This window comes from Diadema setosum, chromosome 21, assembly GCF_964275005.1.
Source record: "Diadema setosum chromosome 21, eeDiaSeto1, whole genome shotgun sequence".
NCBI classification, from domain to species: domain Eukaryota; kingdom Metazoa; phylum Echinodermata; class Echinoidea; order Diadematoida; family Diadematidae; genus Diadema; species Diadema setosum.
The window spans coordinates 6,556,636-6,580,279 of record NC_092705.1 but is presented as its reverse complement, the minus strand read 5'-3'; the positions used below and the strand labels follow the sequence as shown (position 1 = coordinate 6,580,279).

At 37.1% G+C, this 23,644-nt stretch overlaps 1 protein-coding gene across 1 annotated transcript in view; it reads left to right on the top strand.

The window, feature by feature from the left end:
- LOC140244855 (putative adhesion G protein-coupled receptor E4P) overlaps window positions 1-20,545 on the top strand; it is a 32,082-nt gene extending 11,537 nt beyond the window's left edge. The window contains exons 5-16 of the mRNA XM_072324465.1: window positions 7,516-7,700; window positions 8,643-8,692; window positions 8,956-9,055; window positions 10,118-10,230; window positions 11,035-11,134; window positions 12,849-12,999; window positions 14,512-14,578; window positions 16,529-16,595; window positions 18,304-18,389; window positions 19,356-19,482; window positions 19,703-19,744; window positions 20,426-20,545. Coding sequence (XP_072180566.1) covers window positions 7,516-7,700; window positions 8,643-8,692; window positions 8,956-9,055; window positions 10,118-10,230; window positions 11,035-11,134; window positions 12,849-12,999; window positions 14,512-14,578; window positions 16,529-16,595; window positions 18,304-18,389; window positions 19,356-19,482; window positions 19,703-19,744; window positions 20,426-20,545 — 1,208 coding nt within the window. The remainder of the gene's footprint in view (window positions 1-7,515; window positions 7,701-8,642; window positions 8,693-8,955; window positions 9,056-10,117; window positions 10,231-11,034; window positions 11,135-12,848; window positions 13,000-14,511; window positions 14,579-16,528; window positions 16,596-18,303; window positions 18,390-19,355; window positions 19,483-19,702; window positions 19,745-20,425) is intronic.
- The last annotated feature ends 3,099 nt before the right edge of the window (window positions 20,546-23,644 follow it).

Sequence of the window (23,644 nt, the reverse complement as noted above, 5' to 3'; positions counted from 1 at the left end):
ATATACCGTATCATGTCCGCACTAGGCGCAAATCTCAACAAAGTGTCCTTGTAATAATTATGTTCCCGGAGGTCACGGCAGTCACGTTTCAGGCCACCGTGGACAAAACGGGATGGACGTGAGACAGCGCGGTGGAACGGGATAGGCAAACGTGACAGGTCTACGTGATAACCGGTGGAGGCCGTGTCAGATATTGAATTTGTTCCCCCTCCCCCCCCCCAAAAAAAAAAACCAACAAAAAAAAAAGACAAAAGAACAACAACATGGCGATCCCAATGCTAATACGAAGTCTTGTAGGTAGCTATAGAACGGGGTGAACGTAACCAAACGAGACGGCACGTAAGAGGCCGTAACATACATTGTAGACGGTCTGTAGTGGGACGCGACAGAATATATTGTGTAGTCTATCCTGACCAGACGCTGTAAGAACGGCGTCTGATATCTACATGATGTTACCCGAGGACTAGAACGAACAAGACTAGAATATGGAGGGGAAACAGTAGAATATCTCATCTACCCACGGCGCATTACGTTTCGGGCAACGGGGCTGCCATGGCCGCCGGGAACATGGCGTATACGCAGCATAAGAAATGAAGTCAGGAGTGTAGGTCCTAAATATTGCTAAAATTGCTTTAAAAAAATTGCTTAAATCATTTCAGAATTTTTAATACTCAGCAATGAATACCGGGTATAGACAGGGAGCCAAAGTTTGCAATATTGTTGACAAGAATGCAGTAATTATCATTTTTTTTTCTTTTTTTTGTGCTAATTTACCACAACAGAAAAACGAAATTGCCCTATCAAATTTGAACATTGGTCTTGCAGATCTTATCACATCGTTGAAATCCATATGATTGAAATTCCTTCTTTACTGTCTGACCTAACAATGTTAGTCAGAGTTTATATGAAAGTACGTGGTATGGAGTTCTTCTTCCAGCTTGGAGTCGCTCGACATTACCGTGCAACGCTCTAAACACCGTCTCTGCAGTATACCTGTACCAAAATTAATGGATCTTTCGTTTCCTACAACCTAGCTCTTAACGAACCATTTTATACACCCAATAATAACAATAGCAACAACGACAACAACAACAAAAATAAAAGTAATGATGAAAAACAAAGTTCTCATATAGCTCATTTAAGACTTTAAAAGAATTTCAATAAGTTTTACAAACAATATAATACAAAATATACCAACAAAAATTGCAAAATTTAATATGATATGTTTTACTCTGCCATATAATCGTTTTACACATACGTACACACAAGAGGTCAAAGTTGCAAATACATCCGTCGTAATTGCACGAATAAGTTCAAAGTTAACAAACATTATGCTATTTTGTGCAAATAAGTTTTGAATTTCTGTTTGAAATTGTCAAATGACGTCTGACTTTTCGATCTGACTGATAGAGAATTTCAGAGTGTATGGGTGCAGCATGAGAAAAAGCCCTTTCTTCCATGAGACTTTTTCTTAGGGATGGGCGGTATTGACCGATTCGGGTTCGTTGAGGGCAGCAGACATTTTATGGCACTGGGCGCAGCCATGAGCTCAAATTGCGGTGTCTCAGCCGACCCCCCCCCCCTGCTCTCCCCCACCCCACGGGCAACATGTTTATCGCGCAACTGTAACAAAGGTTCGCGCACTAAGCAAGCATTCGCGCACTCAGTACGAGATGCCCATTGGCTAAAACAACCATGCATCAGTTTTTCATTCTGCGCGCGTGAGAGGGGTGGGGAGAGAGGAGGGGGGGGGGGGGTCGGATGATACATCGCAGTAATGGCGCTGCCCATGCCAAAAATACACATAGCGCGTCACAGAAGTTTTGAGCGAAGGATCGGAAACATCTAGAAGGCTTGAATGGGGTTATGAGCTCTGTGTATGTGGTGTAATACAGGGTTGTTCCATATTCTGCTTGAAAGTGATGAGAAGGACCAATGCTGTACTTTGAAGGAAGCTATAGTGCAGATCTTGAGGGTTCTTGAGGTTTCTTTAATGAGCAGAAAGTTCACTTCACATTCATCAGTTGTTGCAAAGTAGGGCAACCCTCCGTCGAGCTTTGTGCTTGCTCAGGCAGCTTTTAGTGAACAATGCATGTAGAATAATAGAATTGGAATACTTAACAGAAAGAACCAATCTGTTATACACGTTACCGTCGATCGCTTTGCTTATTCAAATTCATCATTAGCAATTCCACACTCTATTTCGTTTCCCTCTCTTCCTCCTTCCCTCTACCTTTCTCTCACTTTCTACCCAGAGCTTGACGGCAGGCACCAATTAAATGAATGGCTATACATGTTACTTTTTGTGTCTTACTGATCATAACATTGTGATAGTTTTAATGCAACAACAGTTTATAGCGTATATACCAAAGTAGGCTTTATATGCAAATCATGTCCTACTCCGGAAACCAAAGATAGCTTGGTCACAGTAAAGGTTCTTATTTTAGTATATATTTTTCTTTTTTTATCACATAGGCATACCCCGCTTTTCTTATTTGGTACCATTAAATCGCCTGGTCTTATCTTCTATCCGTTCTCCGTTTCTTTTTCACAAACACTGATTACTCGGGGCTTACAGCCAAACAAGCTAGCTTTCATGTAGGTCCCGTCATACTTCTCTTTGTTCGACCCCATTTCGATTTTGACCAGTTATCTTTACAATTGATGTGTTATCACCACACTCTTAAAATAGTTGGGCAAAAAAAAAAAATGCCCAACTTTTAACCAGCACTGGGCAACATACTGTCCACACAACTATTGGTTAAAATCTGCCCAACTGATGTTGGGTAATGAGTTTGCTATGTGGTTGGGCAAATTAAATTGCCCATCAGGTGTTGACCAATCAGACTTTACCCAACTTTGCAATTTCTCAACCGTTGGTTATATTTTGAGTTGGGTAATTATTTGCCCAACCAATTTTACCCAATTAGATATTGTTGACAAAATTAATTTTCTGTTTAATTATTTGATGTAGGAATTTTTACCAGAACATGTGTATGTAAAGACATTGTTCACATCTAATCTATCATTATCCTACAGCTAGTCTCAAAGCCTATACCTACAAGTACATCTAGGCTTAGCGTACATCCTAGACCTAGTTAGTACCAGGGATATTTCATTCACATATATAGGGCCATTTAGTTGTAATGCTTTAAGACATGGTTACCATGTAGATTACACTTTTATTTAAAAAAATATGAAAATATCTCATCAAAGGTACAAGTTGAAATTGTGAATATAACGGCAATAATATTCAATGAATTTCTAATACATTTCAGACATTTCAGAGTTTATTGAAAACATAAAAAACATTAAATCTAACAATATTTTGTCTTTTTCGCGAAGAAAATTTGAATAGCTTATGAATATTCATGAAAAAAAAAAAACAAACAGTAAAAACCAATAGAAACCAACTGGTATCAACTGGTATCAAATTTCAATGTTTTAGTTACTGGGTTTTAATCTGGAATGAAGTGGTCAGCAAGTCCAGTCAGGTATTAGGGGTTTCAAATTGTGTCATCTAACTATTTGCACACAAACCGACACATACACGCACGTGCACACACACACACACACACACACACAAGCACACACAAAAAACAACTAGCAATACTATAGGAGTATCCTGTAGTTTGCTCCCACAGACAGATACTCCCACAATGTTGATTTTTTAACCCCTCCGGTGTTGACGGAATAAAGGGAAACGTAAGAAAATTTTGTCAAAATACGTCCACAATGTAGCTCTTGCTTATATATATTGAATATAATATATGTATGTATATATATATATATGTATATATAGACAATACCGTGTGTGTGTGTGTGTGTGTTGTCCCCCCCCCCCCCCCCCCTTCCCATTCCTAAAACGGAGAACACCCTTTAGTAATTCTTGGTACGCCCTACAAAATCGTAAGGTTCGGCCATCCTTCCATACGTAGGCCTATACCACACACACACACACACACATACACACACACACACACACACACACACACACACACACACACACACACACACACGCACACACCGTCACATACATACACACATACACGCGTACACCACAGACTTTTTTACTTGTCCATGAAAATTTACCAACTTAGAAAGGAACGTAACAAAATTACCCAAGTACTGATAAGAAATACCCAGGCTTAATGTCCAAAATAATAATTTATTTGTAAATTATCAGACTGATTATAAAAGGCGAATTTCTACCCAAGTATTAGTTGCCCCAACAAAAAATACCCAACACGCAAAGGGAATGCGTCACTTACACAACAGCGGGGCGAAAAGTACCCAACTCTCCATTACCAATTCTGTTGGTAAATATTCGCCTAATATTCAAGTAAGTATTCAATGTTGGTTTAATCACCTAAAAGCTCAATTAGGCGATAATTGCCCAGAATGATGATTTTTTTTTTTTTTTACCAACCAACAATTACCCAACTAAATTTACCCAATATTTCAAGAGTGCATGTATGTTGATTGTTTTCTGCACATTGTTTACAAGGTAAAAGAACTTGTATTATTATTTCTGTTGTAATATTCATAAATGAGAAGTATGAAAATAAAATGAATTGAATTGAATTGAAATTATAATTATAGTGAAACAACCGAGCGTTTCTGGTGAGGTGGTCGCGGAAGTTCTCGAAACGTTTATGCCCGGAGAGAAGGTGGAGGTGAATATGAACGCAGAAGACGGGACACAGGTTTCGATTGGTCTCAGCGCCCCGTCATTAGCCGAAAAGGGAGGTAACAGCTGTACTTGTGTGGCTTAAAATAAAAAAGAGATAAAGATGTTGATGAAGGCCATGTAATAACAGTTTAGTTCCATTTATTGCCCATTAAAGCAACCAGCCAATGCAAATGCTTGTTAGCTTGTATATGATACCTTTATAATCGCTGTTGTTGTATGTGGCCAAACGAATATCTAAATACATGCCATATACAGTCAACACAACTAAAATCGGGTCCAAAGAAACCAGTGAAAATCATTCCACTGTACTAACGTGAAGTGTGACTTAAACAATAGAATAAGAATAACAAGAAGTTAATATCCATATGGGGTAAAACATCTCTTCGACTTAGCCAATCTACGACTTGTGCAAAGTCGACAAAGGCAAGATTGATAGTATATTCTTAAAAGATAAAATTTTTCTTCAGATTATTTGGATACGCGCACAAAAAACCTTCCAAACTATAAAGATTATACCAGTGGCATCATCTGTCAATCATTGCAAAAGTATACGTGATTAACAAAAGACAATGGAATGCGCCTTTCTCTAGGCTGAGCGTGTAACTTGCATGCTTCCCTCGTTATTAATTAACAAAGACCAAATATTCAAATTCATTTTGAATGCAAATTCCCACTTTTTTGCAATCTTACTGGATTGCCCATCTGATGTTAGCAAACCTTTTGAAGAAAATGGCATTTATGGCGGCCATTTTAAAAAAAATGGCTACCATGGCCGTTGAGGGCGATTTTTCCGATGGCCAAATGTAGATCTATTTTGAATGTAATTTCTCATTTGTGAGTAAAATCTTATTGACTTTTGCCTCCTAAAATTAGTAAATTTTACGGAAAATGGCATTTATGGCAGCCATTTTGAAAAATGGCTGCCATGGACGTTGAGGGCGCTATTTACGATGGCCCAATATCTAAATTTAGTCTGAACATGATTGTCAACCTGTGTACGAAATTTGGTGCTTTTATCACAAAATGCACAATTGTTCGGCTATGCCGCTCCACTAAATATGATTATACAAAAGACATTGCCCGAAAATGTGCATGCTATGCTCAGTCTATGGGAAGCTGGTGCATGCCATTGTCTTTTGTTAAGCGCGTTAGTGCTCAAAGCAGTTATTAATCAATGACGTCACTGGAAGAATCTTGGCTTGGATTTCCTGTGTTATTTGTGGATGTACAAAGTAATATGAAGTTATAACAATACTAAAATTAATCCAAAGTAATCTGAAGTTATAACAATAGAACAACTGCTATAGAATACACTGCACATAATTATATTCTCTAGATTTTATCCTGGCCATAAGATCAATACAAGTCAACATGAATTTGCATTGCATAGCCCCTTTAACAATAAATAATTCATGTTCAATATTCGAACAAAAAAAAAGTAACTTGCTATCCCAATTGCCCGATATTATCTGGAAAAGGCTGGAGAAGTTTTTTTTTTTTTTTTTTTTTTTTCAATAAGCAGGGGGTATAAAGATTAACGTAAGTGAGCAGAAATGAACAGGTTATAGACTGGTGTGAAAATCCCAAACACTGATTATATTCCAACTGTATTTCCACCGATTTACTGATTTATCATACAATTACAAGCCTGGCTAAATGAAGAGATATGACCAAGGCTGCAAGTCCTTTCGAAAGCCGTTTCCAAAGCCCTTCAGAAACGGCTTCCAAAATAGTTGCGATTATCAACTCATCACGAACACGAAAACTGGCCTTGTCACTTTGCAGCTGCATTGTGCAATTTGACCCGAGGAGAAGGGGACGTATACTGTAACCGCAGTACAAAGCCGTTTCAAGACAGCTTTGCGTTTATCTTTTTTCAAAGGGCTTCTAGAAACAGGTTTCTGGAAACCTGTTTCGGAAACCTGTTTCTGAAAGCACAAATTTATAAGGCTTTCCGAACCCCATAATCAAAACAGCTTTGCATTTATCATCTCGTAAAAATTCCCTGAAAGCCGTTTAGAAAACCTGTTTCTGCCGAGAAAAAGAGTTGATAAACGCACCCCAAGACGTTGTTCATGTTTTGCATAGCTAACATGCACTGCGTGATTTGTTATAATCTGTGTCATCAAGAATTTAAATGTTACGATTAAAAATACTAAAACTATATATATATATATATATATATATATATATATATATATATATATATATATATATATATACATATATATACATATATTGTAGCGGTGATTTCTTTTGCAAAACATAATCCCAATTCACCGGTGCGTGATTCTTATTAGAAGATCCAGCTGAGGCACGCGGTTGGTTGTTATTCAAAACTCCCTGCCCCAAAAAGGAACATGTGCATAAAGAGTTGAAAGGTTGGTCCGTCGGGTAATCGAGCTTGGGTCTGCCTGAACTGCCATGACGTCTCCGTGGCTGAGCAGTTTAAGACGTTTGCGTTCCATGCCAAAGACCCAGGTTCGATTCCCAGCGGTGACCAATTTTTCAACTCTTGCACTTTTCCGAAAAGGAGGAACAGTTAGAGGAATAATGTATGATGTCAAATCTACGCATCGATTTCTCCTTACTTTCTCATATATGTATGTATATATATATATATATATATATATATATATATATATATATATATACACAAATATACATGATATATAGTATATGTATACTATGTTAAAATACTCTCCTTTAGTTACGCGAGAAAAGAAACAAAAAGATCATGAAACTTGACTCTCCATTCTAACAATTTTCGAAGCCTACAATTGGGTCATATTTTACCTGTGTGGTTTATATCAACCTCGAAGTGTCCGTGGCCGCGTCAATGATCAAGCCCGATGACCCTGACACAGTGGTTAAAGGCGAGACGGAAGGGGTTGTGCTCAAAATCGACTCCGTGGTTCTCGATCTCGTTTTCCTCGACAAGAACGGTTCGGCCCTCGAACTCAAGGACGGCGAGACGATTGATATCGTCTTCGATTCCGAGGAACCGGTAGGTGGCATACGAAGCTATTCATAATCGTCTCTTAGTGCCTTCAAACATTAATGCCGCTTCAAACATTGTCAAACACTCGATTTTGCTGCTTCGAATTCCCTAGCGTTTTAAACCTTACAAACTACAATGACGACCTTCCATGTCATCACAATCATCATAGATTCCATCAAATGTCCGTGATACTTTGCTAATTATATTTTCCGTTGTCCGTTCCGCTCCCTTGTCCTGCGCGGCTGTTATGCCCTGTCTTTCTTGTTGTCGTCATAATAACTCCGTACGCACGTCCCCTTATGCTTGGATATCAATGTCCACAATCATGTACAATGTATATAGACCTTCTTCTCTGATTTCGTCTCTGCATGTCTCTGTCGTTTATTGTCCTGGATCCCCATAGCACTGTTTCTATTTATTCATCTCTCATGATTCCCTGCATAACTGGATGTGCATAATCTTCTTGTTCCTTTAACTTTTAGAGCTGTGCTCCCAGCATGTTTCAAATCATTGCCATAGTTACAATTTGTACTTACGTGTATTGTTTGCTGGAAAATGAACCTGAACTAGACACGACATTTCAACGATGTTGATAAAAGCGGACTAACAAACACACCCACACACACACAGAAAGGGACGAAACACTCTGTGGCCATCTTCGCAAGACGCTGTTGGGCTGTATAGGTGCCCGAAGCATTCAAGTCTTGTCAACATTTGACACTGAATAGCCATTGAAGTTCGTGTGAATATGGCCTCTTGCAAAGGGAAGAATCAGACATTATCTTACCAATTAACTCTGCACTCATGTAATGATGCTTCAAGTGACATTTTTCAAACAACCAAGATGTAAACAACTCTATCACGATCAGGACCATCATTTTAGGCGTAGAAACGTCGCTGGTGTTGTAGTCTTTTTACACGAATGAACCTATGCTTGTCATTTTGCAGGGAGAAAATGCAACAAGGCTTTGTTCATTCTACGACGTCGATGGGAACATGTAAGTCATACCTCAACTCTCCGATTGTGTTTCTTTTAACTAACTTCATTCACAACATCATTCCGTTTGTATCTAATTTCCAAGTTACAACAGGGATCATTCTATATGTCTATCATTTAAGTGCTCTGCACGCTAAAATGAGTTTTGACAAGGCGATGTGTTTAGTCGTGTTATCATCTATCATGAGGTGTTTTGTGGTTTGTTTACTATTTGTTTGTGCATACCTTCACGCTACTATATGCATTTGTAATTTTCTGAGAAAGATGGTCTAACTACGGATGCTATCCATCGAACTGGACGGCGTCTAAGATGACGTGCACATGCAACCACACCACCAGTTTTGCCGTTCTTTTGCAGTTTTCTGTGAGTATAGCATCAAAACAACAAGCATTCATCCATGGATGTAGTGTCTACTGGCTATTGTGGTATGCATGCGACGCGCATGGTTTTAGGAATTTCACACACAAGCCCTGTATATAATGACAGATGTCATCTATCCTTCCCCTTTATGTAAGTAGCTGATGTCTGATGTATACTTATGCCACATCTAACAAGCCCAAGTTATGCTAAAAATTTATAACAAGTCCGGATAATGACTCTCTCATAACTAACGCAGTCACTGACAACTATGATATAGCCATTTCGCATAAAAGATTCTTATATATAAAAACTGATACTGGCATGCCGGGACAAGATGATTGCGTTTTACGCTAAAAATGCGACGGGAATTGCTCGTTATCAGAGGCGACAAGAATACTTGATACTCATCTTTCTTGACAGTGCCGTTTTTGCAAATAAAAATCACAAAACATAATTATGCATTCATTTAAACAGAAGTGAAGAAAAAGTTAGTCAAACAAGATATTAACCGGTATAACCTATTGCAACAGGTGTTTAAAGAAAGTTAGCGTCACTTCAGAGTAGTTGCATGGATGGAAAAAAAATGCAAGCTATTACTGCAACTGACAAAATCGAAACCTAAATCCGCGTATGTATAAAAAAAAAATTAGGGCATGTATAAAAAAAAAAATGCGATATCATTTTGTCGTTGTTGTTGTTGTTGTTGTTGTTGTTGTTGTTGTTGTTGTCGTCGTTGTTGTTGTCGTTGTTGTTAAGATGTGTTGTTTGCTTGGAGAATAATGTGACACAGAGGATCATAGAAACATTTGTAGTTGATTTATTTATATGCCATGTTCAGAACGTTCATTGTAACTGTCACGTAAACAAGTACATGTTATGTGAGATGTGTTTGTATTGTTGTTCATTTCAATGGAAGTAATATTTCCATGTTCTTTGATATATCAACAGAGATGAATCTGAGTCGGAATATAGGTTATCTATACATATTAATCACGTGACTCACAATCGACCGCGTTTGAATAATGAAAGGGGTTTTCCCTTGTTTGATATTATACCTCACCACAGGATAACGTGATCACTGGACCTAACTTGAAGGTACAAACTCTTCTAACGAGAGTCCTCAACGCCTTTTCCATCGGAACACTCTTTTTGTCTGTCGTGATATTCGTTTACTTCAAGTGAGTAACTATATGCCATATATTCATATTTTGAACAAGATATCCTCTGGCGTCTATTCTAAACCAATGCACGTGACCGTGCGTCACAACACCAACAAAAAGTCGCATCACCTGATTTTACGAGAGGACTCAAAAAGGGGAAACGGGTCAAGCAAGTTAATCCTGATTTTTACACGAGAGCCTTTCTTCTTCTACATTATTCTAAAGTTGGGGATCATATATCAACGTATGGGAAAGTGTGTTTCCAACAGTTTTTCTACTACATTTTTTTGTAGAATAATGTGATTAGATATGTCTTAGAGTCCCCTTTTAATTTCTTAAAAATCCTTTACACACTCTTCACTCTCAACTCTAATAACTTTTGAAAGGATAATGCTACTGCTTTTGACGTTAACATTAATCATAAAGAGAATGTATTCATAGAGTATGCTCAATTTTAGTTTAATCTGATTGTCCTTTCATTATTGTTGCTCCGGTGGTTTACATCCTGTTTTTGTCCCATTCATCACACAGCGAGCATGGCTTGGTGAAAATTAAGCGCTTGAATATAGACCCTGTACTTCAGAGCCTCTTTTCTCAGTTCACACCGAGTGTGTGCTTTCTTTCCAATATTTGGGTAGGTTAGGAACGTCCACTTGAGTTGAGTTATATATCATTTTAAAGCTCAGAGTCCGTTCTTTGAGAATCTACCCTCAACTAAAAATTAATGTTGGCAACTTTTTTTTAAATGTTTTTGGTTTTGTGATGCAGGAATATGTATATTTGATGTTATTTCTTTTTTTTAATTTCTGTTTAACCACGGAGGCTCTACCACTCGGACCAGGTCAAAGTTCACATCTCGTTAGCTATTTCCCTGGCATTGGCTCAGACTCTCATGCTCTTCATGGACCAAACCCAAAGTCCGGTAAGTATGCATGTGACCAATCGAGACTCGAATCGGCGCCATGTTCCTGCTGAATTGAGAAAGCACGGTTGGAATGCGTGAAGAAATATGAGAAAAGCAAGGAGAACACACCAATACACAGTCACACACACACACACACGCACACACACACACACACACACACACACACACACACAGACATGTACATGTATATTGATTATAAATATGATTACATATTTTTCTCTTTAATATTTCACATTCCCCTGGGTGGTAACTCTTCCAGAAAAAAAAAAAACCAAAAAACTATAGTCCTATTGATATGAATATTCTTCTTGTTTTAGAGATTTTCTATGCTAGGCATCAAACAACCTGCCATATTTCCGATAATTTTGGCTGTAGAAAACATTAAAGGTTGAAGAAGGACAAACAAAAACATGATAACTTTTTGAAGTGTCTGTGTATGTGTATGTATGTACAATAGACATACATACTGACGCTACGAGCTGAGGCGTCTAATGGCAACATAGAAACTTAACTTATGAGACAAAATGGTGCTCAGCATAGTCACCGCTGCTTCCAGTCCCGACAGTGTGATATCGACATACACGGACAGTGTACTGATAATTGCCAAACGCAATACAAATAATAGAGTAGCTCCATGTATAGATCCATGGTAATACACTGTTATAGAACAGTGTCATTTATATTATACTTTGAGTGCTGGGGTGCGTGCAGGTGGTAATGCTTTCTTTCTTTGTCTGGTTTTTATAGTAGTAGTTTAGTTTTGATTCGCTTTGAGCTGCATGAGAACGGGGAGATGGTGGCGTGATAGATCAGATCTGCTGTATCATTCATGTCATTATAGTGTATGTTTTGCAATCTCAGGTTTCATAATTATTGTATTATAATGTTTCTGTTGATATTATACCATTTCATGTTTGTGAATATTATGTGTTTATAATATTGTACAAGCTGGGCCCCCATGAACAGCAGTGTTCAACTCACTGGTGGAGCCATATACCTGTGAAAAGAAGGCAAATGAGTAGATAAACGAATATATAAATGAATAGATAAATAAATGAGTAAACGTGTGTGTGTGTGTGTGCGTGAGTGTGTGTGTGTGTGTGTGTGGACGGTGATTTAGGAAACATGTTCCTGTAAACCTGAGATGAAAGATTAAAAGTCAGAAAAGATCGAGAACTCCATTCCAAAATATTTGCGACTCTTATCTCTCTTTCTTTCTATCTATCTATCTATCTTTCTCTCTATCTATCTATCTATCTATCTCTCTTTTTCTCTATTATGATTCTATGTCTATCTATCTCTTTATCTCTCTCTCTCTCTCTATCTATCTATCTATATCTCTCTCTTTCTCTCTATTATGATTCTATCTATGTCTATCTATCTCTCTATCTATCATGAGTCATTCTATCTATCTATCTATCTATCTGTCTGTCTATCAATCTGTCTATCTATCTATCTATCTATATCTCTCTCTTTCTCTCTATTATGATTCTATCTATGTCTTTCTATCTATCTATCTATCTCTCTATCTATCTGTCTGTCTATCTATCTATCTGTCTATCTATCTATCTATCTAATTTATCTATCTATCTATCTATCTATCTATCTATCTATCTATCTATCTATCTATCTATCTATCATGATTCATTCTATCTAATCTTTCTATCTATCTATCTATTTATATCTATCTATCTATCTATCTATCTTGCAGGATATGTGCAAAGCCATCGCCGGATTGCTGCACTATCTGATGACCGTCTACTGTGTGTGTATGATGCAGGAGGGGATCCTGCTGTCGCGCAAGGCATCGAAGACCCAGAAACCTCCCGTCAAGGGATGGGTACTCGTGCTCACTGCCTGGGGTGCGTGTCCGACCTATATCAGGGTCCCGTTTTATCAAAAGATAAAATCGATTTTAAATTTCCTTACCACACAGGCTGCTATAGACTTACAGTTGAAATCAACTTTAAAATCAATTTTAACTCTTCATAAAACAGGGCCCATAACAATCAAAAGAAGAAAAATTAAAACATTAAAAAATTAAAGTTATTAAAAAATCACATCAAATTAAAGGGGAATTCCAGACAATTTTCATAATTTCACATCATGTAGTACATAAATCGACAGCTCTATGTGAAGATTTGTGGAATATTATTGTTGTCCTTGAGCAGAAAAATGATATTTTGAAAAACCTTAAACAAATTACACTGAACAATGATGATGACATAGGAGGCTCACATATTTCAGAAATGTAGCAGTGTACTTCCATTACAATACTGTTTGATTGCAAGTTTACCTGTGTGTAATCTATGCATGCCTTCTTCTTTTGTTCTGCTTCCTTGAGCTCCAACTCATGCATTCTTATGGTGACCCTGCCATGTCATCATCCTTGTTCATTGCAATTTGTTATAAATTTTGAAAACATTCTTTATTCTTCACCCTAATCATTATAAATTTTGAAACTCTGTACTCAATATAACTAATTTACACTTGTTCAAATGTAAAAATATGAAAATCATTTGTAGGTCTCCTTTAAAACCACCAGCACCATCCAAAATACAGACCCAACGCTGTCAGCAAGAGCAGTATCACCGCTGCTTATTTCAAAAAGTCGGTAAACATATACTGACACCAATATCAACTCATCCTCAAATCCTAATGCAACTACCTCACGCCAAAGCCCCTACCGACTTTGATGGGCATATTTACTTTACAGTTATCCTAATCCGTATGCATGCCCATATCTTTATCAAATATCTACATCCATGTTCATATTCATATTCACAACGTCTACATCTACAGCTACATCTATATGAATATCCGTATTCAATTTATTAATTCATATTAGTATAAATATGTGTTTCCCTACCTCTCACCCAAATCCATAACCACATCCATTTCCATACTCATTCTTATACTCTTCGATATCCCTGTATTCATATTTACAGTACATTTATGCATATCAACATCCATATACTGAGTAATATATCAATATTTATCATATCCATACCCATACATATATCAATATATATACCCATATCCATACCCATATCTATATCCATATCCATATAAATATAAATATCCATACCCATATCCATATCCATATCCATACCCATATCCATATCCATATCCATATCCATATCCATATCCATATCTGAGTCCATATTCATGTTGATAGCAATACCTGCCTCCACATCGGCATACACAGCCACATCCAAAGCCACAGATAGCTAAAGCTATACACTGTATGTACATTCTGATTCATATATCCATAAATTGTCCATACCCACACCGATACCACCTACTCAACGGCTTTTACCATGTACAACTGTTTATAACATCCATTAACACCGATGATGCCTTTATATGACCAGGTATGCCGTTGGTGATGGTAGTTACCCTCATGTTCACCATGCAGGATGGATACGGATCCGACACAGTGTAAGTTAATCTACACTTGTTGACACTTAGGAATATACTACGTGCATTTGCTGATATTATTTTTGCAATTCTATTGGATTGTCAGTGATCGTGCGGAGCTTGTGGAATGTTCAGGCATGGTCTCTGAAAATTGCATTTTATAAAGACGGCAGACTGGTGATAATTTTGATAATCATCGGGTTTATCTACCTGGAAGGCTTGTGGCTTGTCGGGAAGTGGAAATTAGATTGAATTTGAATTGGAACTGGAATTGGACTTAGACTCTCAAAATCAGATTTGCGCGTGATGCATTGATATCCAAATTGTTCTGCGTATCCATTATTGTAAATTATCAAATTTGGGTTCAGTCAATACAATTTTTGTAAAACTTTATCCTAAACAAATCATTAAATCAGCTCATCCTCCTCTTTTTCTTCCATTCTTTTTCTTCTTAGAGGGGATAATGTTTGTGCAACATGAGCTTTTGCATTGTATGAAAGTGGGTTCTGTAATTTCTGTCCAGACTACATCGCTTTCATGTATAGCAATATTTCTTTGATAGATACGTTATTTTCTGCAAATCAATATATACATAAATTACATAATCATGAACATGGGAAACATACAAAGTATATATGAAACAGAGTCGTTTGACTTGCATAAACAACGATATAAAAGGAAATTAATGATATAATATTACAGTATGCATGTCTATGCAGCAGGGATTACAATAACAATATTATATTTAAGAAGCGATAATGCAGAGGGCCGCCATTGTAAGCATTGCTTGAAAAGATGGCCGGCCCGAGGAAAAGGTAGGGACGTATTAAATTCGTAACAATACAAATTCTGCTGCAAAGATAGCAGGGGAAAATAAACTCTGATGTGTGATGGTGGTGAATGTGCGTACAGGTGCTTGAAAGTGCACAGGGGCAGATAGGCTGGAATTTAGAATAATAAAATTGGTTTGCTGGAAGAGTGAACGACATACGATGTTGCTATTGGGAGACCAACATGAGTCATATAAATTATTTGTGCTTAGCTCGTATTTGAAGTATACTGCAGTAATGAAAACAAGGAGCACACTGTTTCAACTCCTCAGGAAGAGTGTTCCATGTATCCGGACCGTGATGTCTAATCGACTTTTGAGCAAGTAAAAGCTTTGGATTACTTAAATGAAAATCATGGGAACGACGGGTAGGGTATGGGTGAATATGGTCATTGGTTACTAGGGCATTATGGAAAAATAGTAATAAATTTCGAATGTGTTTATACATAAATATGGCAGTTAGCTATAAATGTATATCATGGGCCTTTAGAGTTTTTAGGCGATAAAATATGGGATCAGTGTGAGCCAAAAAATTTGAATGTGTGCATATATCAAATGTTTTTGGTTGTGTGTAGGTGTGCAGTATAGATTGTGCTTATGATTTTGAATTGTGATGATGCTTGTGTAATGTGTGTGCATTAATGAGTACGTGTGTAGTGTGTGTGCGCGCGTGTGTGTGTGCATGTATGTGTGTGTGATTGTGGCTAGAGGGTTTTTGATGTTTTGGATAGTTGGCTTTATACTGTTAGAAAGGGCAGCTATAGGGAGAATTGTTTTGGGGATGGGTTTCACTTTTCTAATAGATAAACGTCCGATTCTTGGGAGTTGGTAGTTTGCTGTACTAATTATTTAATTTCATTTGCAACCATGAAAACTGAAATGCATGTGTCATTCCCAAGTGCGGAAATGTTACTAAAAGAACTATTTTTCTTACGTTGTACAAAAATACCAAATTGGATTGCTGATTTTGGTATTCAGTTGACTGGAAGTGAATTCATAATTAAAAAAAGAAAGAAGAAGAAGTGATTGTGTATGATGGCGATGTGAGAGTGTCTTTAGAGACACTTTGATTGTACTCAATCATCAAAACATACATCATCTGCGTTAGATTAATACAGTCGTTTGGTTTTTCTTATCTACAGCTGTTGGCTAACAGTAGAAGGCAAGACAATGTGGATATTCGTTGCCCAGATAAGCGTTGTTGTGACGGTAAGTAGATTGAGATTGGTCGGTCCTGGAAAACGCCTTAGTCATACGATCAGATCCTACATGGACTTGCACAGAAATATACAAAGTCGCTCAGTCAGTGCTAAATAAAATGTTGGAGATTAGAATTTAATGCCGGGGGGGGGGGGGGGGGGGGGCTGTATGAATGATGACCCTTTTCATCAGTTTTCTCCGAGATTACTGTTCTTTTTTGAATAACTTGGATATTTTTTCGGGTGACAGTCCTACACCTTGTCTTTGTCTTCTGTTTTTTTTTTCTTTGAGAATATAGATGCGGATTGTGGATATCAATTGATCTTACCCATTGTACAGCGATGTTTCTAATCTACGTTAATAACAACACCAAACCTTCAGCTACATGAAGAGTACGTCCTTTTACCAGTCACTTACCGGATGAAATGGTATACGATTTCACGCTCGGGTGACGAGGTCGGGTTAATATTTTAATCCCACTCCATCCGTGCACGTGATTGAGAATTGCGAATGCTCTGAACAACAGTTTAACCCATGAGCTTCGGGTTGTATGATGGATTTATTGCACGTTTTTTTATGTTAATCGTAACCTTGGCTTTCGGTAGTCATGGTAGTAAGGATGGGGTGGAAATTGTCCCCGTTCTATGTGAGACAGTTGATGATTGATGTTGACACCCAGTACCATTTCAGTCTATACCAGTACATGTATACTTCCATACGTATTGTAAATGAGTCAACTTATCTCTTTTCAATTCAATTCAATTCAATTCATTTATTTTCATTCTTCTTTTTCCAACAAAACATAACAGAATAAATCAGGGGCCCATTTCATAATACTTGTCATCAGTGACCAGTTGTCATAGATGTGACAAGCTACTGAAATCCTTGCATGTGATTGGCTGAGAGCAAATTTGTCATAGAAATGTGGCAGTTGTCACTGATAACAAGTTTTATGAAACGGGCCCCAGGAATAAAACATAAACATTCGACTTTGCAAAAGATAAATGATACAGATAAATATAAGAAGGCATACTGGCAAATAATACAAAGTTATGCTTCAGTTGAGAAACAAAAAGAACTTAGAAGTCTTTATGCATTCGTTTTAAGTGACAACTGCCACATTTCTATGACAAATTTGCTCTCAGCCAATCAGATGCAAGGATATCAGTAGCTTGTCACATCTATGACAACTTGTCACTGATGACAAGTTTTATGAAACGGGCCCCTGCTGGAGCACGGTAGTCATGTGGCAGTGGTAAAGTTGACAAGGCTATCGCTGGCTATGGGAAGTTCCAGGGTTCGAATACCGCCCGGTCCGTTTACCCCCGATTACGATGCCTCGCCCACAAAGTCCCTCTTCAGACAGGTGTATATGCCTGGCATTGCTAGATACAGTAAAACCTGCCTTAGCGGCATCCTGTCTATAGCGGACACCTGCCGTAAACGGCCAGTAAAAGAAAACAATTCCAACAGCCACGTTAACGACTATTTCTATATCGGCAACTTGTCTTTAACGGCCACTTCTTTCGTCAGGATTTTAGACAGGGTTGACTGTATTACAAAATGGCAAGACTCTCTGATCGACAAGTGTCAACACTGTAAAGAGGATAAACGCTCATAACACACACAAAGAACATATATATTACTCATTACATTTATTCCCGAATATTGCAAATGCATTTTCTTCTTCTTCTCTTCTTTTCTTTTTCGGCAACAGGTAAGCAGCGTGTTACTGTTCTCGATTATGCAGACGTTCGTTTCCCTGAAGGCGAACAAAAAGAAGAGTGACAGCGATAAAATCAAGTGAGTTTTGGGCGATGAAAAAACAAAAACAAAACAAAATATATTCTCTCTTTTCTTTTATTTATATCTTTTCTTGACGGTTCTTTTTCCCTGTTATTTTATCATTATTTTTTCTCCTAAGCTTTTCAAAAGGATTTCAACATGAAGAAACCAAAACCCTCCAAAATCAACATCAACGACATCAGAGAGTTGAAATAATGAGTCAAAGACGATTTTTTTATTTTATTTGAAAAACCAGGGTTAGCACATTTGCTTGATTACTGACAACAAACGATGTTTTACTAGTCAAAAGGATGACGTCATTAATGAATGTAAACGTGATCAGTACCATCGTTTAAGAAAAGCAAATTATAGAAACTCAACAACATGTTAGCTTTGGCCTACAGTCAAAGTTTTCTTTTTGGTTTGCGTTACTGTCTTTGTTTTTACTTAAAGGGTGTGTACAGTTCTGGTCAAGGTGAGGATTTAGCTTATAACGTTTTGCGAGATATTCAGAAACCACTCTATGAGATGTCAAAGAGCATGCAATTCTAAGGGGTATCAAAAGTTTATTTGATGAAAATCGGTTTTGAAATGGCTGAGATATCCAAAAACAAGGTGAAACAAAGAGATCCTAATAAAAGGCGTGGCCTGTCACCTTTTATTATTATCACTTTTTTTGGATATCTCACCCATTTGAAAACCAATTTTCATCAAATAAACGTTGAATCCTTCTTACAATTACATGCTCTTTCCTATTTCATAAGAGGTTTCTCATTATCTCACTTAAGAATGTTCAAAACATGAATCCCCACCTCAACCAGTACTGTACAGTCCCTTTAATTCAAACCATATCTATATCTAACCAATATTCAAATCATATTGATTGGGTAGATAAGTATGTTTTCCATGTAGACTGGAAAAATTAAACATACCACTTCCGTGACCTCGAGTTTACTGGTTTTCCACACCCTTCCCTCCCGGCAGAGCAACAGTCCGGGCCGTACTCATCATGATTCCACTCCTTGGATTGGTGTGGACTTTCGGCATCCTTCAGGCTACCACGCAAGACATCTTTATGCAGTACCTCTTCGTCTTACTCAATGCACTCCAGGTAATCGTATGGCCTCCAATCAAGTCACTCCAAGTGTATACTCTTAAATATTGAAAATCAAATGATAATCATGATAATACACATCAATAATATTGTAGAGTGATTACAGATAAATTTAGCCAATAACACTTCAAAAATAATTGTAATTTACTGGACGTGTAGACTAAATATGACGAAACTAATGAAATCTAAAGTCTTTTTTTTCATCACGTTACTGCAGGGACCTGTGTTCTTTGTGTTCCAGTGCCTGTTGCATCATGAGGTAAGTCATTGGTTCTGATTTTTCATAATCATTCAGTCACTATTTTATAGGGTATTTTCGACGGAATACATTTGACGGGGGTCATTGAGAATGTTGAGTCTGTTTTGGTACAGCGACCCTGCTTCTTTAAGTTAAAATAGAACCCAGTTGTAGGTGTGACTTGATAGAATGCAGCAATATTAAAAGAACGTATCAGCGACGTTTGAGGAAAATCGGACGTTTCGTGTGTTTTTTTCATCAAATTTTGTGGAATTCCTTTTTAATTCTCTTTATGATGCTGGCCATGCGTGACGTCACGAACGTTGCAGTCTTAATTTTTACCCAGGGTTGGCTGCATCGAAACTTAAAAAATTCATAACTTTCAACGGATTGTCCAATTTTCCTAACCTTGTTTCATTTTTGGATTTAACAAACCTTGTTTCATTTTCGGATTTAAAGAACCTTGTTTCATTTTCAGATTTAACGAACCTTGTTTTATTTTCGGATGTAACGAATCTTGTTGCATTTTCGGATTTAACGAACCTTATTTCATTTTCGGATATAACGAACCTCAGAGACAGAGGAGGGGAGAGGAATTTTACGCAAGTCTATCATGGACTTGAAAGAAGCATACTAAGACACTTGCGACAATGAATGCATTTTGCTCTTCTTCTTTCAATTATGCCCCCTTATAACCTATAGGTTCAGAAGGTGTTTTGCCGCAGTCGTAACAAGGTTGACGACTCGTCGAAATGGGCAATGAGCACCTCGTCTACTGCTATGACGGAGAAGAAGTCGGGAAAGTTCGACAAGGAATTTTAAGCACCTGCCCTCACGTCAGACCATAAACTGCATGGTTCTAAAAGACCTAACAGTTTTTGTTTGTTTGCTTGATTCTTTTTTTTTTTTTGCTTGCTTGCTTGTTTGTTTTTGTTTCTTTGTTATGTGCATGCTGGAGCGAGTGCACTGTATTAGTGCAGGTTTCATTCGACTTAAATGCAATTTCAAACGGAGTACATTGTTTTGTCAACGGAACGTATACTAAGCTCACATGGCTCATTTAATACTGTAAAGCGTATGATAACTTCAGAGTAAATCACACATTTCAGACAGGACACACCAAGATACACAGTCAAATGAATAAAACGCATTTCCAGTCAACAACAGAGTTATCACTGGAGCGTTGTGGTGAGGTGTTGTCGAACGCACTGTGCTCCATAACGTAGGGGAAAGGCACTGTATAAAACTATTATCATAATTGCACAGGGACGCACATACCTGACTGTCAACATTGTTAATTAATATTGTTAACATCAATTTGGGCAATTTCATCACAGACGGGGCTCAGTCTTTTCCATCGTCTGAAATTGTGCCATTGCTTTAATGTCAGTCACATAAAGTGATGCATCAAGTAGAAATCGACAATATGGCGCCAGCAGTCACGTAGTTAGTAGACTAAACTTTTATGACAAACACTGCCGTTATTGCGTATTTCACAGATGTTAACACTCATGCACAGTGCACTTGCAGTGAGATTATCAAAATATGGTTCTGGATCTTTATCATGTATATTTCTTACTACTCGAAATATTGATATCGAGGACAATTTAATTTTTTCTTTTAAGCTCAAAGGCCCTAGAGAACTATTGTGATCATTAATCGTCCGTGGTGCGTTAACTTTTTTTTTTTTTTTTTTTTTTTTTTTTTTTTTTTACATCTGCAGCTTCTTCTTGAAAACCCCATGACAGATTTTTACTAAACTTGGGAGACCCATTTGGGACAAAATCTGGGGCCAGTTTCCACTTTTTGATCTCCTTTTTCAAAACACATGGCCAAATTTCCCATAAACTTGGCAGTTCTTATTGCCAGTGTAACAGAATACTACAAACGGACACCATACCCTCATGGCGGTCCCGCAAAACTCCCCCAGTTTTCTGTTTTCTTCTTGGATGTATCGTCTGCAAGAACGTGTGGAAAAGTAAACGTGCGATTCTTGGGTGAGCGCGAGTCCCCCTGCGGTGTCTTGTTATATTTTTTCATATGAATTTCTCACATTTCGCATTACAAAATCAGTTAGCACATGATTGTGTTTGGTAAAGATTGTGACTGTTGATGTGATTCAGAAGTAGAAATATACTAGATATTGCTCATCTCTTATATGGTATCAGATTTTTCATGGATTATAGATCCATGTTTTTATGTGGTATATTTGGTAAGGTGCATAGATATTCAGAAACAAAGTTCTCAATAGATTAAGGTCTCGTTCTATTCATTTACAATCTGTACATAGTCAGCTGCCAGTATGTGTGTCATTTTCATCGCAGCCATTCCACGTCTTTTGAATGCATTTCTAGCGATGGAAAGTTTTGTGTAAAAATGTTTACATTGTCGAATTCAAATGGTGATGTTCATGTAATTATAACAACTGTAGACCGGAGATAACTACTATAAAGGCTTGTGTAAATGATGTCTATACTTAAAATCCTTTGTGAATATGGGTATGTGTGTGTGAGTATGTGTGTGTGTGAGTTTGGTTGGATGCTCGCGGTTTTACAGGACTTTGTGCCTTATATATCCTTATTTCGCCGTCGTGTGTGAACAGAAATAATTCAAGATGCAATTTCAGTCATTTCGACATAGGATAGAACCATACGACGATCTGCTTTATGCACTTTGACATTCAAAATACAACTTTGTGGTAATGTAAATATTAATCAAAATAATAAAGTAATTTCGGTAATGTTTTAGTAACGTATCAATAAGTGTCATTTAACAATTATTGTACAGCCATGGTAAGATTGAAGAGATACACCAACTTGCTGGTAACATAGATTTTTAAAATTTCCTGTTAATGCTTGAAATATACCTAGGTCTTTACATTAAAATCTTCAAATGTGAAATTTTGGTGGCCGGAAAAAGATATTTTGTGGACGAAAAACAACAACAACAAAAACATCCAGAAATATCTATCTTGTATGTTTATATTGTGTGTAGGTCTATATTATATTGCAATTATGTTGTATTTAATCTAAATGTTTTCTATCGTTACATCCTGTTTAGAATCATGATCATAGTGCCGGCCTTATAAACTTCAACAAATCATTTTTTTTTTCAATTTATTTATGTATCTTGCCATCGGGATTAGAAGTGTTAAATAGAATATATATTTCTAACATCACTTTATTCAAATGTGTGCAACATAAGTTACTTATGATTACTAAATTATCATCATTATGATTATTACTTATAATTAATTACTCATAAAAGTATATTGATTATTGTGTAAAAAATATATTATGTTTAAGCCCAATTGAAGCCTGTTAAATCTCTAGACAGAGATGAGAAGAGAGTTTACTGTTCCTCGTAGAATTCATGGAGATTGTAATTCATTTCCACTTTTTGTTAGCAAAGACAGCATTACTAAATTACAATGATTTTTAACAATACAATGACATTGTTTTTCAAAGTGAATGACAGGCAAAACGTATATCTTTAGCAACAAAATTTGGTACTTCAAAATGGAAATGAACACGAAAGTTGGGAGACCTATCTGCCTATATTGAAAGCACAACTTTTATAACTTAGGGTCCCCGAAATTGAATGTTTGACAAAGCATATACGAAATTTGTTTAAATTAAAAACAGAAGATCTACTTATTAGAAAGAGAAAGGAGGAGAAAGTAACAAAAAAAAAAGGAGCATACGAGACAAGTTGAGATGGGAAGATCTTCAGACTTTAAAGCTTAAAGGGGAAATCCAGTCCAAACATAAGTTAGTCTGATAAGAAAGAGTAAAATACTCGAGTTCAACGGTAAAATTTTGATCGAAATCGGATAAAAAATAAGGAAGTTATGACATTTTGAAGTTTCGCTAGTATTTGACATGTTTGAGGAAGCAGTTCTTGAACAGTCAATATGGATAT